This window comes from Podarcis melisellensis, assembly GCF_964234715.1.
Source record: "Podarcis melisellensis genome assembly, chromosome: 6".
Taxonomy (NCBI): domain Eukaryota; kingdom Metazoa; phylum Chordata; class Lepidosauria; order Squamata; family Lacertidae; genus Podarcis; species Podarcis melisellensis.
In genome coordinates this window covers 88,286,993-88,304,551 of record NC_138538.1, presented here as the reverse complement: position 1 = coordinate 88,304,551, position 17,559 = coordinate 88,286,993, and the positions used below count along the sequence as shown (strand labels likewise).

The 17,559-nt window shown below is 46.6% G+C and overlaps 2 protein-coding genes across 3 annotated transcripts in view; one reads left to right on the top strand and one right to left on the bottom strand.

Moving 5' to 3' along the window:
* The window catches only part of RXRG (retinoid X receptor gamma), a 76,936-nt gene extending 74,057 nt beyond the window's left edge, over positions 1–2,879 (top strand). For both annotated transcript variants that reach the window (XM_081914912.1, XM_081914913.1), the window contains exon 10: positions 2,381–2,879. In XM_081914912.1, coding sequence (XP_081771038.1) covers positions 2,381–2,528 — 148 coding nt within the window. In that variant the 3' untranslated portion in view covers positions 2,529–2,879. The remainder of the gene's footprint in view (positions 1–2,380) is intronic.
* Positions 2,880–14,745: 11,866 nt separating this feature from the next.
* On the bottom strand, positions 14,746–17,357 carry LOC309373353 (delta(14)-sterol reductase LBR-like). The gene is given in 4 exon segments (XM_081917481.1): positions 14,746–14,965; positions 15,516–16,046; positions 16,050–16,916; positions 16,920–17,357. Coding segments are annotated over 4 exon segments (1,815 nt in total). The 5' UTR covers positions 17,190–17,357; the 3' UTR covers positions 14,746–14,818.
* Between the last annotated feature and the right edge of the window lie 202 nt (positions 17,358–17,559).

Genomic DNA, 17,559 nt, shown 5'->3' with positions numbered 1-17,559 from the left:
TCTGGAAGGCCCCAGACTAGCAGGAAGAGGCCTGAGCCTTCTCTGCCTTTGACTGCAAAATCCAGGATTGTGAATCTTGGCAAGCTAATGCAATAATTAAGCCATAATCACAACATGTATATAAAACCAGGGGGCAGTTTCCAGCTAGTGTTCTGTCAGTGCAAGGCGTTCTGCTTGTGCAATGATCCTTCCCCCCTCCTCTCCCCGCCCTGTCCCCAAATCTGCTCCGGGAAACCCAGGTGGAACGTGTTGTTGTGCAAGCTGAACCCCTTGCGCCGACAGAGCACATTGCTTAGCACAACAGTGGACACTGCAGCACAGAACACAATTCGTAATAACAATGACATGTCGACAGTCCATACAAACAGTGCACAAAGCACAGCCAGAGATTAGAGCGGGGTCGCCAAGGCTTACCAGGCATGGGCCAGATCACTCCCACAGAGATCCTCCGTGGGCCGGGCCGGCGCAGCACGATGCTGGAAATCGCGTCTGTGCATGTCCGCGGTGCCGGAAATTGCTTCTGTGCCTGCCCAGATGCTGAAAATTGCACCTGCGCAGGTGTGGTTTTCAGCATCTGGGCAGGCGCAGAAGCGATTTCCGACACCATGGACATGCGCAGACGTGATTTCCAGCATCTGGGAATGCGCAGAAGTGGTTTCAAGAGCTGCAGAAGCGAGTCCCCGCACCGCACAGGGTTTAGCACAGTGCACGGGGGCTCGCCAGGCAGGCGGCTTGGTTTGGGGGGGGGGCTTGTGGGCCGGTTAAGCAGCCTTCATGGGCCACTTCTGGCCCATGGGCCTTAGGTGGCGTAGCGTGGGGGGTGCAGGGGGGGCCGGCCGCACCGGGCGCAACATCTGGGGGTTAGGGGGCACAAATCCACGGGTTAGGGGGCGCAAATTACTTGCCTTGCCCCGGGTGCTGACAACCCACGCTACGCCACTGTGCCAGCCCCTGCATTAGAGCAACTGACAGACTTGCTGTTAATGGCAAAGCATCTCCACTATAGCAATATCAGGCTGGGAAGGTCTGGCTTTAACCACCTGCCCTGTGTATGGATCACTTCTGCACACAGAAGAGGGAAGAGGGAGGCAGCACTCCAAATCTTAGCGAGCTTTCAAGAAGGGCTGCGATGTGGACAGGCCATTTCCTGCATGTGTGTAGTCAATGTGTGGACTGGAACATTAGATTCCACCGGCTGCATTACCTGCACCATGGGTGGCACTGAGAGTAATAGCCAGCAGAGTTCATGGAAGGAGCTTCCATTTCCATGAATTTGTGCCTACACGAAATACTCACTTGAAGAGTATTGGTAAAGTGAATCATGGATGAAACAGGGCAGCAAGCAGGAAAGCCCCTTTGGGCAAAAGAAATTCCCGCAAAGCAGGAGTTTGGGCTGGATAACCCATGGGGTCCCTCCCAACTCTACAATTTGATGATTCTTACCCACCCATGGCAGAAGACTAAGCCCCTGGCCTTTGGAATTGAACCAAACAGCCCTGAAAAGGGCTTAATGTGAATTGCATTAGTGTGTCTTTGGTAGGACAAAACGAATCCTTGCTGACCCTTATGTTTCAATGATGCCATATTCGCAGCCAGCAACAGGTCTGCAGATACCTGCAGATATTTATTCCTAATGTGGGCTATAATTTAACGGATCTAACTTTTTGGCTGACACTTTCTAGCTTTGCTGTAATCAGCCGACATTATTATGTAGTTAAGGGACGCGGGTGGCGCTGTGGGCTAAACCACAGAGCCTAGGACTTGCCGATCAGAAGGTTGGCGGTTCGAATCCCTGCAATGGGGTGAGCTCCCATTGCTCGGTCCCTGCTCCTGCCAACCTAGCAGTTCAAAAGCACGCCAGTGCAAGTAGATAAATAGGTACCGCTCCAGCGGGAATGTAAATGATGTTTCCGTGTGCTGCTCTGGTTCGCCAGAAGCGGCTTAGTCATGCTGGCCACATGACCCGGAAGCTATACGCCGGCTCCCTCAACCAGTAAAGCGAGGTGAGCGCCGCAACCCCAGAGTCGGTCACGACTGGACCTAACGGTCAGGGGTCCCTTTACCTTTTTATAATGTAGTAATGTAGTTCAAAGGGAAGCCTAAAATGCTGAAACAGCTGCTTCTGTCCACAATTGTAATCATGTATGCTGGCTCTGTGTGTGTGTGTTGTGGGTAACAAAACTTGTGGCATCCAAAGTTCCAAGCAGCACATTTGACTTCGGCTGATGTGGGCCCAGGTGCAGTAAGAGCCTTGCGTGAGGCCCTACTTCAGATCCAGCGAGTGAGGTGGAGCTCTTTTTTTGTCTCTCAACATAGCACACCCCTTGGCATTCCCCGATTGTCATTAACTTCAGGTTTTCTACATCTCTGGTTCCTTCAGGTTTGCCAAGCTCCTCCTGAGGCTGCCGGCCTTGCGATCTATCGGCCTGAAATGCCTGGAGCACCTCTTCTTCTTCAAGCTGATCGGTGACACCCCCATCGACACTTTCCTCATGGAAATGTTGGAGACACCTCTGCAGATTACTTGACCCTGAAAACGGATTGAGGAGGTGTGGAAACGAAGGATGAGACAGAGAGGTTGAAGGCTAATGATGGTTTCCACTTAGGATGGTGTGGTCCTGGTCTACTTGTGCCCATTCCCATTCAGGGTGGGGGGAGTAATAAGGGGATGGTGGCATCTCTGTGGGCATTTAGTGTCCAAATGACAGGTTCCTATGTGGCTATGGCTGTGTTTGCTTTTATCCCTGGCTGGCAGCAAGGTGGGCCAGGACATCCTATAGGTTGTCAGTAACAAAACTGGTGACACCTGTACAAATAAATGAGTTTAAATTATTTTTTCACTTCCAATAAAAATGAGAAATAAAATAATATATGAGGAACTGGTGTGGAAATTGCTGTTGTTGCTTGCGGTTCCTTCTTACCCAAGGAAGGAAGGAGGAAGGTAAAAGGGTAAAGGTAAAGGACCTCTGGACGGTTAAGTCCAGTCAAAGGCGACTATGGGGTTGTGGCGCTCATCTCGGTTTCAGGCTGAGGGAGATGGCGTTTGTCCACAGACAGCTTTTCTGGGTCATGTGGTCAGCAGGACTAAACTGCTTCTGGTGCAATGGGACACCATGACGGAAACCAGAGCACACGGAAACGCCATTTAAATTCCTTCCACAGCGATAAACCTATTTATCTACTTGAGCAGGTGTGCTTTCGAACTGCTAGGTTGGCAAACGTTGGTGGAAGGCGCTCCTCTCAACACAGAAAGGCCAAGGATGTGGGTCTGGTAGGCATGGCCCAACTTGGCTTCCACAGATATTTTTTAATGTGCCTGAAAGAAAGTGGCTTGCGAATCAAGGACTTGATTTAGCAAGGGGGATACAGGAACTCCTTTCCAGAAAGCAAGATCATTATAATCAATATATCTGAAGATCAGTATATCTGAAGGAGCATCTCCACCCCCATCGTTCTACCCGGACACTGAGCTCCAGCACCGAGGGCCTTCTGGCGGTTCCCTCACTGCGACAAGTCAAGTTACAGGGAAGCAGGCAGAGGGCCTTCTTGATAGTGACACCCGCCCTGTGGAACACCCTCCCGCCAGATGTCAAAGAGAAAAACAACTACCAGACTTTTAGAAGACAGCTGAAGGCAGCCTTGTTTAGGAAAGCTTTTAATGTTTGATGCATTACTGTATTTTAATATTTTGTTGGAAGTGGCTGGGGAAACCCAGCCAGATGGGCGGGGTATAAATTATTATTATTATTATTATTATTATTATTATTATTATTATTATTATTATTATTCTCCAGTTGGAGAACAGCCTTTACCAAAGGTGTCATGAGCTTTGAAGATGCTCGAACTCAAGACGAAAGGGAGAAACATGCTAAGAGGAAGGCACGCTTGGCAAACCTTCACCCGGGAACCAATGTCCCCACTGTGGAAGGATGTGTGGATCCAGAATTGGCCTCCACAGTCCCTTACGGACTCGTTGTTCAAACCGTGTTTATGGAAGACAATCTCACTCGGCTATGAGTGATCGCCAAAGATAATTCACTCACCCCTTCTTTCCTTAGCGGCGGGCAGGCGCCATTTTGTGGTTCGCCTCAGATGCCCAAATGTCTTGAGCCAGCTCTGGCTGGTATGCAGCATGGGATCCTTAAAGTTGTGCCTGTGGACACTATGGCACCCACCCTCAGGCACCCCCCCCCTTATTTGTTTTCAAAATGGAGCTTCTTCTTTTTTTTTGCTGTGTGTGTTTGATTGGAGTTGTTTTGTTCTTTGCACATCCGGTGCCGGATTTATGTATAAGCTAAACAAGCTATAGCTTAGGGCCCCACGCTCTTGGAGGCCCCCCAAAAAAATTTAAGGGAAAAAACCTGGGTGTCCATTTCCAAAATATAAGATAAAAAACAACTAAAATAAAACCTACATACAGCAACAGTGTTTTGTGTTGTGTAGGCTCCTATGATGTAAGTAATGGGCCCTGCCTGCTAGCCTGCTCCCTAAAATATCACTTGTTTGCTCATTTCTATATCAATTACAGTGGTACCTTGGTTTGCAACCGTTTTAGATTAGAACCATTTTGGGTTACAACCACGTCAAACCCTGAAGTGTGTGTCCCTTTTTTTTGGATTACACCCCTTTTTTTTATTACAAACAATTTTTTTTGGAGGGAGGCCCCATTGGCAAAAGGGCGCCTTTGGTTACAACCTGTTTTGGTTTACAACCGGACCTCCGGAACAGATTATAGTTGTAAACCAAGATATCATTGTACTTTGATAAAATACATATTTTGTTATGTGCAAATGGCTTAAGAAGAAGAAGAAGAAGAAGAAGAAGAAGAAGAAGAGGAGGAGGAGGAGGAGGAGGAGGAGGAGGTGGAGGAGGAGGAGGAGGAGGAGGAGGGAGGAGGAGTTTGGATTTGATATCCCGCTTTATCACTACCCTAAGGAGTCTCAAAGCGGCTAACATTCTCCTTTCCCTTCCTCCCCCTGTGAGGTGAGTGGGGCTGAGAGACTTCAGAGAAGTGTGACTGGCCCAAGGTCACCCAGCAGCTGCATGTTGAGGAGCGGAGACGCGAACCCGGTTCCCCAGATTACGAGACTACCGCTTTAGATACCTATTAGGTCCACAAATTACCATATAGCATATATTCAACACAAAAAACAGTGACAATTTGTTGTTGACAAAGGACAGCTGGACATATCAAGGGCCCCATTACCTTCAGGAGCTCAGGGCCTCATCAAACCTAAATCTGGCCCTATTCACATCCCACAAATACATCATGCAAACATGTAAGAGTGTTGTGTTGTAAACTCTCCAGCAGGCGGCAAGAGTGAATTCTGGGAGATCGATCGATCTGCCGTGACACCTGATTACTTTATGATCGTCAATCAGCAGTTTATAACGGGTCCGGCACACTTCTTCACAGCTGCGCCACTGTTGCTCCCTTCAGGTCACGGCTTAGCAGAGTTGAACAGCGGTGTAAAGCAGTCCTTTTCTCGATGCAAGCATACACAGACAGGTTCGTCTATTTACAGCTCTTTATTAAAACATTTTACCAACAAAGACCGGGGCTTCTTTCAGCCATATCCAAAGGCACGTCTTTCTCTCACAGATACACAGAGAGAAGAAGTGAAAGTACAGGAAAAAAAACTCCTCCTTCTTAGCTTCGAAAGCTTCTGTCTCCGCCCAGCTTCTGTAAGCTGACGTCAGCAGGTGACACACACCAGGGAATTTAACCAGATAAATTCTGAACCATCACACCCCCCCTTGTGTCCCTGCGTGATACCTGTGCAACATCTTCAGTAACACCTTGTGAGATCAATTCCTTCCCCAATGCCTTGCGCCTTCCCTTGGCAAACCTGTTTGGCATTTGTGGAACCACCTCACAACTCTCAGAATCGCACTGTGCGAAACTTACCCACGCACCTGTGGCCTGGTACCTCTCTGGTGGGATACCTTTAGTAGTGCGACTGGACCTCCTAGGCACAAACTCAGGTGTTTCCTCTGACTCACTTTGATCAGCAGGTGTGTCCTCTGCATCATGGGACTCTCCTTCTGACTTAAAGCGTCTTCGAATCCTCTCCATTACACTCACAGGAGAACTAGGCTCACTTTTGGGCAGTCTCTTAACAGCCTGTGAAGATGCCCTATCCTGCTCCTGACCCTGGTCAGTGACCTGGTCGTCATCAGCAGCCTCAGCCTCTTCTTCCGCCTCATCAGAACTGTCTTCTGGGTCAGAGAGACATTCTGAGAGAACATCACGCCTGACAGGAGTCTTTGACTTTACCTCCTCCTCTAAGAACTCAGCGTGTTTACTGATCAGCACCTTACTCTGATCACCTGACGGGTAAGCAAACCGCCATGCACGGGCTTCTGGCTCATACCCACAGAAGATCATTTTCTGGACTTTGGCTCCATCTGGCCCTCGCAAAGCCTTAGGCAAAGTGACAAGCGCAGGAGTCCCAAAAGTCCGCAGAAAGTGAACCTGGGGTTTTCGGCCATTTAACAAAGAGAACGGTGTGTCACCTACCAGTGAGTTGTAGACACGATTCCAGGTAAATGACACAGCCCTCGTAGCCTCCACCCAAAACTCAGGAGGTAACCTGGCTTCTCTCAGCATCACCTGTGCAGCCTTAACCAGAGCTCCACTCCTCAGCTCTGCCACCCCCCTTGCTGGGGTGAAGTAACTGTGTGGCGTATCCCTCTCTTCAGAAAGAACTTCTGCAACGCAGAACCAGTGTACTTAGCATTTCTGTCACTGATGATCGCTTGAACCCTGGTGGAGAACCTCTGTTCCACCCCCTCAATCCAGCTCTTGATCAGCTGTGCTGCATCCTCCCTGGATTTGAGACCGTGAGCCCAGGAACTCTGCGAGAAATCATCCAGAAAAGTTAGCAGAAACCTGGCCCCCCCTAGACTCTGTGCCTTGACAGGACTGGACAAATCTATGTGTACCAGCTCAAAAGGTTTAGTGGCCACACGTTCCACCTTTGGGTAACTGCACCCTCTCACCTTTGCTTGCTTGCAAGTGTCACAATTAATGGCACTTTGACAATTTCTAATTTTACAACCTGTAACAACCTCAGGTAACACCTGCAAATCCTCTAAAGGATTGTGAATCGTTCTCTGATGCCATACGCATGCACATGTAACATTATGAGCGGGAATTGTAGCACGCTGGTTGGGAACTGTAGCACGCAACGCTTGTGCTTTCTCAACCTTCCCCTCACCCCCAAGAGACGTTTTAAGAATGAAAAGATCATTCTGTCCCTTCCGCACTTTGGCCAGTAACCTCCCCCCTTTGGATATTGTGCAGACATCATTTTCAAAACAAACTTTGAACCCCTTACTTAACAAATAAGGCACAGATAACAAACAGTGATGAACCTCCGGAACAATACAAAAATCCACCGTCTCCTGTAAAACAGAAAGATAGGCATTAGTACATTTGAGAACTCTAGTTTTCTGTCCATTCGCGAACTTAATAGTTTGTCCCTTCGGAACTGCCGTGCAATTCCACCTCTCGACTGCAGGGGTCTCTGGAACCATGTTGCGGTTAGCTGCAGAGTCTATTACAAAGGCCATTTCGGAATTTTTCACTCGGCCGTCTTCAAACACTGCCATACTCGCAGAAACTTGATAAGACTCTTCCTGTTGTTTACCACGACCACCTGGCTCAGCTCCACGCCTGCCTGTCTTCCCAGGCCTGTTGCCATGGAAACCCGCCTGATTCCCATGGGAAAAGTCTTTGCAAACATCCTGCCTTGGCTCTCTGCTCCGGTGGGGGCAACTGCCACGTCCACGTTGAACTCCAGTGGAAAAACACTGCCCGGGGCTCCTCCCAGCTGGCCTAGCCTTCCTCCTTCTGGAACGGCGCCTTCCACCAGTCTGGCCCCCCCTGAAGCTCCTCTCTGCTTCAGCACAAAGGGAAAGTTGTTTAAACTCGCCTTTGGAACTCTTCGCCCCCCCGATCTGCTCACTAGCGCTCCTAGAGGCCAAGACATCGGGAACAGGGCCTGTCAGTCCAGCCTCTCCAGGACTCAGTCCATCACACAAACGTGTAGAAGCATTGCAACAGCTCCCCAACACTGTCTCAGCTCCCATTGGGCTTTCTGGGCATCCTTCAGCCCCTCCTGGGCTTTCTCCAGGGCTTTGGCCTTTCGCTGACGCCTCACACAAGCCCTTCAGCAAACTCCAGGCAGCCCACGCTGTCGTTACGCCCTCCAAATGAGGCCTCAGTGATGCATCAACGCATGCTTTGAGCATCTCTAGCTCTTGATGCAGCCTCTGGCTATCTTCAGCCAACACAGCCCCACAGCTTGCTTCACCTGCTCCAGCTGCTGGCCGGCCAAGGGGTAATTTTGGCTCCCATTGGTTTGCTTCCCAGAGCCCTTCGACTAAGAACCATCCCCTTATTCTTCTGGACCACGTTGCCCAACTCTTTAGAGTGAGCTTTTCCAGCGGTATATTCTGGCTTTCAGCCATCTTCTCCCGTTCTCCCAAGGTGCCCCAAGCTGTACTTACTCCGTACCAGCTGCTTGGCTCTCCCTTCCGTGGAGAAACGTTATCAGCTGCGTCTCAGCTCCCAGCTTTTAGCTGCTTTTCAGCTCCAACTCTCTGTATCAGAAGCTCTTACTGTCTCACGGAAGCAGGCAATTAATCATTCTTGCTCTCCGGCACCCACGCTGACTTCAAAGCGTTCCTGGAGCTCACACCGACTGCTTTACGAGCGTTGGCTGACCTCCATAACCTCTGGGAGATCGATCGATCTGCCGTGACACCTGATTACTTTATGATCGTCAATCAGCAGTTTATAACGGGTCCGGCACACTTCTTCACAGCTGCGCCACTGTTGCTCCCTTCAGGTCACGGCTTAGCAGAGTTGAACAGCGGTGTAAAGCAGTCCTTTTCTCGATGCAAGCATACACAGACAGGTTCGTCTATTTACAGCTCTTTATTAAAACATTTTACCAACAAAGACCGGGGCTTCTTTCAGCCATATCCAAAGGCACGTCTTTCTCTCACAGATACACAGAGAGAAGAAGTGAAAGTACAGGAAAAAAAACTCCTCCTTCTTAGCTTCGAAAGCTTCTGTCTCCGCCCAGCTTCTGTAAGCTGACGTCAGCAGGTGACACACACCAGGGAATTTAACCAGATAAATTCTGAACCATCACATGAATTTGGGTCTTTTATTTCTCAAGGAACTTCAGCAAAATTGAAGGCTGCTTGTAGCTCCTTCTGGTCTCCATAGCACCAGCCAATCAGAAGTGCAAGTAGGACCCTGATTATTCGTGTGGCAAAGAAATACTCCACCCCAGTAGTGATCTCTGGTTACATGCTCTGGTTATCTCCCGCTTGGACTACTGCAATGCGCTCTACGTGGGGCTACCTTTGAAGGTAACCCGGAAACTACAACTAATCCAGAATGCGGCAGCTAGACTGGTGACTGGGAGCGGCCGCCGAGACCATATAACACCGGTCTTGAAAGACCTACATTGGCTCCCAGTACGTTTCCGAGCACAATTCAAAGTGTTGGTGCTGACCTTTAAAGCCCTAAACGACCTCGGTCCAGTATATCTGAAGGAGCGTCTCCTCCCCCATCGTTCTGCCCGGACACTGAGGTCCAGCTCCGTGGGCCTTCTGGCGGTTCCCTCACTGCGAGAGGCCAGGTTACAGGGAACCAGGCAGAGGGCCTTCTCGGTAGTGGTGCCCGCCCTGTGGAACGCCCTCCCATCAGATGTCAAAGCGATAAACATCTACCTGACATTCAGAAGACATCTGAAGGCAGCCCTGTTCAGGGAAGTTTTTAATATGTGACATTTCAGTGTATCTTTTATCTTTGTTGGAAGCCGCCCAGAGTGGCTGGGGAAACCCAACCAGATGGGTGGGGTACAAATAATAAATTATTATTATTATTATTATTATTATTATTATTATTATTATTATTATTATTATCTCAGCCAGGAACTCTGGGGCTGCACATGGACAATTTCAGTCAGTAGGGACTGACTCTGCTGAAAGTACCATACTACATACAGTGGTACCTCGGGTTACATACGCTTCAGGTTACATGCGCTTCAGGTTACAGACTCGGCTAACCCAGAAATAGTGCTTCAGGTTAAGAACTTTGCTTCAGGATGAGAACAGAAATCGTGCTCTGGCGGCGCGGCAGCAGCAGGAGGCCCCATTAGCTAAAGTGGTGATGCAGAAAGCAGGAACCCGATACTCTGGAGCATATATTCTTTTCCTGTGATTTTGGCAGTTGTGCCAGAGGACAATTATTTGAGGCCCTAAAATTTAATAGACAGATTTTTACACAACCAACTGTTCGGGACCTGCTGGCGGACAGCGATGACCAAATTACTTTAATAGCGGCTGAATTTTTAAGTGCTGTCCATGAAGAAAGATTGGGCCATGATAAAGAGACTTAGTGGTTTTTATTGGTAGGTGATGTTGCTATGTTGTATTATATTATCTATGTTCATCGATTTATTTCTTGGAGTTAAGAAACTGGGATAAACTGTGTTTGCTGAGCCTGTATTTTATACAGTCTGTATATGATGCTTGTTAGTTAATGTGTGGTGTGCTATGCCTAATAAAGGATTTTGAATTGAATTGAAAGCTAAAGTGGTGCTTCAGGTTAAGAACAGTTTCAGGTTAAGAACAGACCTCCGGAACGAATTAAGTACCGGTACTTAACCTGAGGTACCACTGTAGTTGCTAATAAGTCTAGCAGCAACCATTCAGTGATTCACTCCACAAAGGGGAAGAAAGTTTCAGTCTTAATCTTAAAATATTAATCTCCATTTCTGACTGCACCTCTGAGCTCCCAGTATTGCTTGTGCTCAAGGTGAAACAGGCTCTTTTCTTACTTACTGGGGGCATCTGGGGAGGAGGCGCAATTGTTGCAGCAGCCATTTGTTGGCCAACATATTATAACAGTTACAGCTTGGACTACTGCAATGTGCTCTACGTGGGGCTACCTTAGAAGGTGATCTGGAAACTACAACTAATCCAGAATGTGGCAGCTAGACTGGTGACTGGGGGCGGCCGTCGAGACCACATAACACTGGTTCTGAAAGACCTACATTGGCTCCCAGTCCATTTCCGAGCACAATTCAAAGTGTTGGTGCTGACCTTTAAAGCCCTAAACGGCCTTGGCCCAGGATACCTGAAGGAGCATCTCCACCTCCATCGTTCAGCGCGGACACTGAGGTCCAGCTCCGAGGGCCTTCTGGCAGTTAACTCCCTGCAAGAAGTGACGTTACAGGAAACCAGGCAGATGGCCTTCTCAGTTGTGGCACCTTTGCATCAGATGTCAAGGAAATAAACAACTTTCTGACTTTTAGAAGACATCTGAAGGCATCCCTGTTTAGGGAAGTTTGTAATGTTTGATGTTTTAGCGTATTTTAAATATTTTGTTGGAAGCCACCCAGAGTGGCTGGGGAAACCCAGCCAGATGGGCAGGATATTAATAAAATAATAATAATAATAATAATATGCAAACATTCTGGCTCTGTCTTGGCGATGCTTCTTTGGTCACTTACAATGAGTGCACTACCAACCTCCACCACTTGGTGGCTTGTGTTTTTCTCCACAGCTTTACACTGGGAATCCAGTCTTTACCTGTTTTTCAAATGTCCACGGGCCTTATTCTCTGCTGAATTTGTTTAGGATTGCAGCCTAAGGTACGTCACAACAGCGGCACGAAAGCGGCCTTCCCATATTTTACCCCATGCAAGATTTAAAGGACAGGCACCATATAGGTTGGGTCCTTAACATGCACAGTTGTCACTTGTCTGGGGTTGCAGACAACCATCTGATGGGAAAGACTCATATAGTTGGTCTTGCTAGCCTTTAGGTCACACACCAGTGCTATGGGATGAAAGCACAGCAGGAAAATACAATTAATACCAAAGACGTGATTGAAAAAGAGTTCTGGGGGGGGGGGAGGAACCTTTGGAATTTACTTTCAAGCACTAATTTCTAAGAAGCACAATTTTAAATTGATGTCCCAGTTGGTATATTGTGATATTGGGAATACAAAACAGAATCCCTGTGGTATATTCTCCTAATGTGGAAAACCACAATGTCAAGTAGTTTCACATTGTCATGAATGCCCATGAGTGCAAGATTTTTGGATGACAGAGCTTGCAAGAGGTGAGAAAATATTGCAGACTGCAGTGTCCTTCCAAAACATCATACTTATGACAAAAAATAAAAATGTGCAAACAAGTTTCCACACCAGAGGGGACTGCAGATGTATAACAGGCTATTTTTCACTCCATGGACTTCCTGCAGGAAAAGGAAAATCCAGATTAATTTTTTTAAGGTACAGTATGGCATTTTGAGGGACGCGGGTGGCACTGTGGGTTAAACCACAGAGACTAGAGCTTGCAGATCAGAAGGTCGGCAGTTCGAAGCCCCGCAACGGGGTGAGCTCCCGTTGCTCGGTCCCTGCTCCTCCCAACCTAGCAGTTCGAAAGCACGTCAAAGTGCAAGTAGGTAAATAGGTACTGCTCCAGCAGCCAACTGTAGACTGACAAGACCCGTCCTGTGGTTGGTTCCACATCCCCAGAGGAGTTGGCTGGGTTGTTAAAAGGCTCTTGACTGATTTTACAGTTGGTGTGCCCTGAAAGGCTAGGGAACTGGAGATATGGCAATTGGTGCATCCTATAAGTCCGAGGATGGGATGTGGGTGGCGCTGTGGGTTAAACCACAGAGCCTAGGACTTGCCGATCAGAAGGTCGGCGGTTTGAATCCCCGCGACGGGATGCACGTCAAAGTGCAAGTAGATAAATAGGTATCGCTCCGGCGGGAAGGTAAACGATGTTTCTGTGCGCTGCTCTGGTTCGCCAGAAGTGGCTTAGTCATGCTGGCCACATGAGCCGGAAGCTGTACGCCGGCTCCCTCGGCCAATAAAGCGAGATGAGCGCCGCAACCCCAGCATTGGTCACAACTGAACCTAATGGTCAGGGGTCCCTTTACCTTTACCTATGGCATTTTGATGGTGAGGGTTTTATGTGAAACAAAATAAGAAAATTCATTCCAGTAGCACCTTAGAAATCAGTGCAAAAAACTTGTGCGTGTGACCAGCATCAATTCCACAAAATGCCTACATGGAAACACCCTAGAACTCCAAAATTTGGGGATCAGTGGCTTACACATCTTGAAACCACATCTTACACTGTAGGCTGTGTACACACTAACATGTCTGTAGCACAAAATGTTGTTTTTCTCAATACAGAAATGTTTGTGTACATCTAGACTCAGTCTAGACCTTCGCATTGATTACGTCATCCATGGACACACTGCAGTGAGCTTTTGTTTTTGGAATGAAACCAGTTTCCTGTTGTTCAGGAGCAAAAAATATACAATAAATCTAAAATGTGTGAGGACCATGTAGGGGGGGAAAGTGCCCAGTCTCCATGGATTCTAGAACAAAATGTCTCGTGTTCACAGCCATATTCTCAAAAAGTTTTGCAGTGTTTCTCCCAGCCAAGACTGTATGGTCAAGCACACTGTAGACCTTGGTTATACCCTCTTACAGGGACTGAATTAGTAAAGTTTGAAAAATTATAACCATGGCCAAACTCCTCCATTCTGAAGGAAATCAGCCCTGAGTGCTCACTGGAGGGACAGATCGTGAAGCTGAGGCTCCAGTACTTTGGCCACCTCATGAGAAGAGAAGACTCCCTGGAAAAGACCCTGATGTTGGGAAAGATGGAGGGCACAAGGAGAAGGAGATGGTTGGATAGAGTTCTCAAAGCTACCAGCATGAGTCTGACCAAACTGCGGGAGGCAGTGGAAGACAGGAGTGCCTGGCGTGCTCTGGTCCATGGGGTCACGAAGAGTCGGACACGACTAAACGACTAAACAACAACAACATGGCCAAACTCCATTATTATTATTATTATTATTATTCAATGTTACAATATAAAGAAAAGCTATAGTACAAAGCAATGGTTTATAATAGCTGAAAAAACTGCCTATTTTTTCACAGTCTGTACAACATGCCACACCCTGTATCATTGTTTTTTGTCACTTGCACTTCTTGAGGTCTGACACTCTCAAAGAATGAGCTGTAAGGGATTTTAAAATATTCTCTTAAATCAATGTACTTTTTAGAGCACATAGTATAAGGAATACTATTATGGAAAAACTTCAAGAGGCATATGACAACCATCGCTCAGACTTAAAATGGGATTTTGTTCTCCAGAGCGAAGGGGTAGAGAAGCAACTCCTGTCCATTTGCTTCCCCGGAAGCAATTCCTGCTTCTGCAACAGCCACTAGGGATTCAGCCTGAGAGAACCAGTTATAAGAGACAGACCTGAGTGAGAACTACTATGATTAGAAAGCTGTAGCATCGGAAGTCGCTCTTCATTGGACTTTGTAATGTTTACTATTTTCTGGTGCATTTTGGCCAAGTGCTCTGAAGTTAGCCCAAAGAATGAAAAATACAAAAGTTACACAAAACAAGCAAATTTTCAGCATTAAACCCTAAAATGGTCTTTCCTATGTCCGGAACAGATAATTAACATCATCCAGCATATACATTGCTTGACAGGCTTTTAATGTGCTATACAACTAATTTATTGCTTAACTGAAGTGTGTAATTTGAAATGGGGAGATGGCTAAAAATATATGGAAAAGACTATTTTTAGTAGTTTATTGGTAAAGGTATCTGCAGCTTTACTATCTGATCACAATTTTTAAGAAAACCTAGCAGAATTAACGTATACCAAGTGCAATGGTATGAGGTATGTGGTTTATTGCAATGAAGATTTGACCGCAGAAGCTGTGCATTATCCACCAGTTTGAAGACACTCAGTAGATATATGGAAATATGCGATATGGTACACGTTGACAGTATTTTTCCCATGCTAAGCCATATTTTTTCTTACATTGACGTTCATCACGGGCTTCTCGATGAATAAGCAAACCAGTAAAGTATATGACATAGAAATATGGTAAGATGTGTGAGGAGATTTCACCCCTCCCATACCCAAGAATCTCCTGATCATCTCCTGAGGTCTCTGCTGACTCTACAGAGAGGAGGAGCAATGTACTGCTCTCTACTTAATTAGTCAAGTGAGTGAGTCTCTGTGAGAGAGAGAGAGTCAGTCAGTTTGTCGGAGAGTGAGTGCAAGAGATAGTATTTAGAGATAAGATTGCTGCTAAGAGCAGCTGCAGGCACTCAGAGTAGCATTGATGTATGCTCAGAATATTTAGCTCTGTATATAGTTTGTATTATAGCTGTAGTTATAGAATAAAAGAAGATACTTTACAGAGCTGCTCTCCGAGTGGTTTATACTCTGCAAGACTCTGCAAAACGCTGCTGCGCAACGACTGCATTATTGAGACAGTGAATCTGGTGCTCTCAGCTCCAAGCTGTGAGTCCACAGCACTGTGACCAGTTCCTGTGGGAAAGGAGGTCTCTGGCAGTGCTACCCAGCTCGCCCAGCCCAGTCGGGGCTGTAGTGCATGAGTCCAGTTGGTACACTGGCTCAAGGGCAATGCTGACAATGTGGTTGATCCCACACAGTAAGGACCAAGCCAGAGCCATGATGATATCTCCAAGGTAGTTTGGATGGCGCACCAAGCCCCACCAGCCAGAGACCAGGAGGTTTTTTCCAGTTGCAGTGGGAATAACTTTCAAGTGGGCAACTTTTGGATCCTTTGGATTTCTTCGAAATATGTTTTTTTGTGAATTCGCACCACGAAAAATGTAATAGCCAAGAATATTCAAGGCTACAATTGCAGAAGCTGATAACCAAGAAAGTTCATTTGGATGTTTCACTAAATAGAAGGCTTGCAAGCTGTAGAGAAAAGGAACCCACACCAAGTCTCCAAAAGCTAGCATGAACCCAAAACCATCATGGATGATGTCCATCGTTGTCAGAATAGCTTCCTCATTCCAAAGTGCATCCACCACATAAAGGAGCTGGAAACTATTAACCAGTATCATGGACAAAGATGGCATATTCAGATGTTGCACTTTCATCTCAGTCAACAGCATTGCCAAGTTAATAACAACCCAGCCAATTAGCCCTGGTCATAACTCACAGAAGTATTTCAGGTCAAAATTTCTGATCCGAGGATTTAATTCACGTCCCATAAAAAAGTCATAAAATAAATTCCCAGAATTCCCCCCAGGTGACAATTCTTGTTCGGATGCTCTTAATGAACGGGCATAGAGATAAATGCTTAACACCACAGAAAAAACTGTAGCACAGACAGCAAATATATAGGAAAACTCCATTTCAAAATACAGAGAAATTCCTACAGCTGCAGCTGTTAGGATAAAAGCATAGAATCCATTTATCCTGTATTCCAGTCTCATTCCATTCAAAAGTGGGGTCCCTTCTACAATCTTTCCTATTGGGAGTAAGTAAAACAGAGCTTGGAGTAAGAACCAAAGAAGAAAGACATCAAACACTCTTGTCTCCCATAAACTTTCCAAAGCTGGAAGGGAGGGAGGAAAATTCAGAACACTGGGGTCTTTCTGAGTACACATCAACAACAAGTAAAATACAGTTCCAGGAAGGAGAAAAATAATTAAAAAGGCACCAATTTTTCCTCCAAACTCTAGTTCCTTTGTCTTCATGCATACTTTTACAACAGGTTTGGGTTTCTCAAAAATTCTCTCTTCTGAATACATTTCTTCTGTTCTCTTCTCCTCCTTTCTTGAATGCAAATTGTAGCGTTCGAGGATACGCTCTCTGGCACGCTCAGATTCAATTCTCTGGCGCTCTAGAGTTTTGTGAGATGAGTAATTCACTTCTGTGATATCTGGCTGCCCATTATACTGGTTGGTATTGTTTTCATTTAGTTTCAAAGGAATCAAATTAGGTTCCCCAATCATATTCTTTTCATTTTTTGGTTCTCTGCTTTGAGAGGAAGAACGACGTCTGTGTTTTGCTGGTCAACCAGGTGAACGAGATCTAGAGCCTGATCTAGATCTGCTACCACTGCGTCTTGAAGGAGAACCGGAGGAAGAGCTACTTTTTCTAAATCGAAAAGATGACATAGACCTCATATCGCTTTCTTTTAGCTGAAGCTCAGTTCCATCTTTATATTTTACTGTGTAAAGATGAGTTCGGTCGTCATAGCTGGTTACTTGTACTTCATAATACAGAACACTTCCAGGCCACCGGCCCATTACCACTTCTTCATCAGCAAACTTTCTCCTGGGCATGTTTCAATCTGGTCGCTGCGCCCCCGCCGCGTCGTCTGGTATGGAGGTCTCCGCCGAGCAACGCGAAGCCTGGGCAAGCGGGCGAAGGAAGGGGGCGAACTCAACGGCAGCAAGAGCCAACCGCCTCAAGCGACGGTTACGGGAGCGAGAGCGGGCGACGTTCCAAATCCCTCCATTATTATTATTATTATTACTCATTTCAGTTCTATACTGCCTTACATTTTTAAGAAAGAAATCTCAAATTGGTTTGCAACCTACATGAAAACACCAAATAAAACAATCCAACATAAAACATTGCAAGTCAGATATAAAGTATACATTCAAAGCGGTACAATTAGCAGGAAATTAAAATATCTTAAAGATTTCAAAA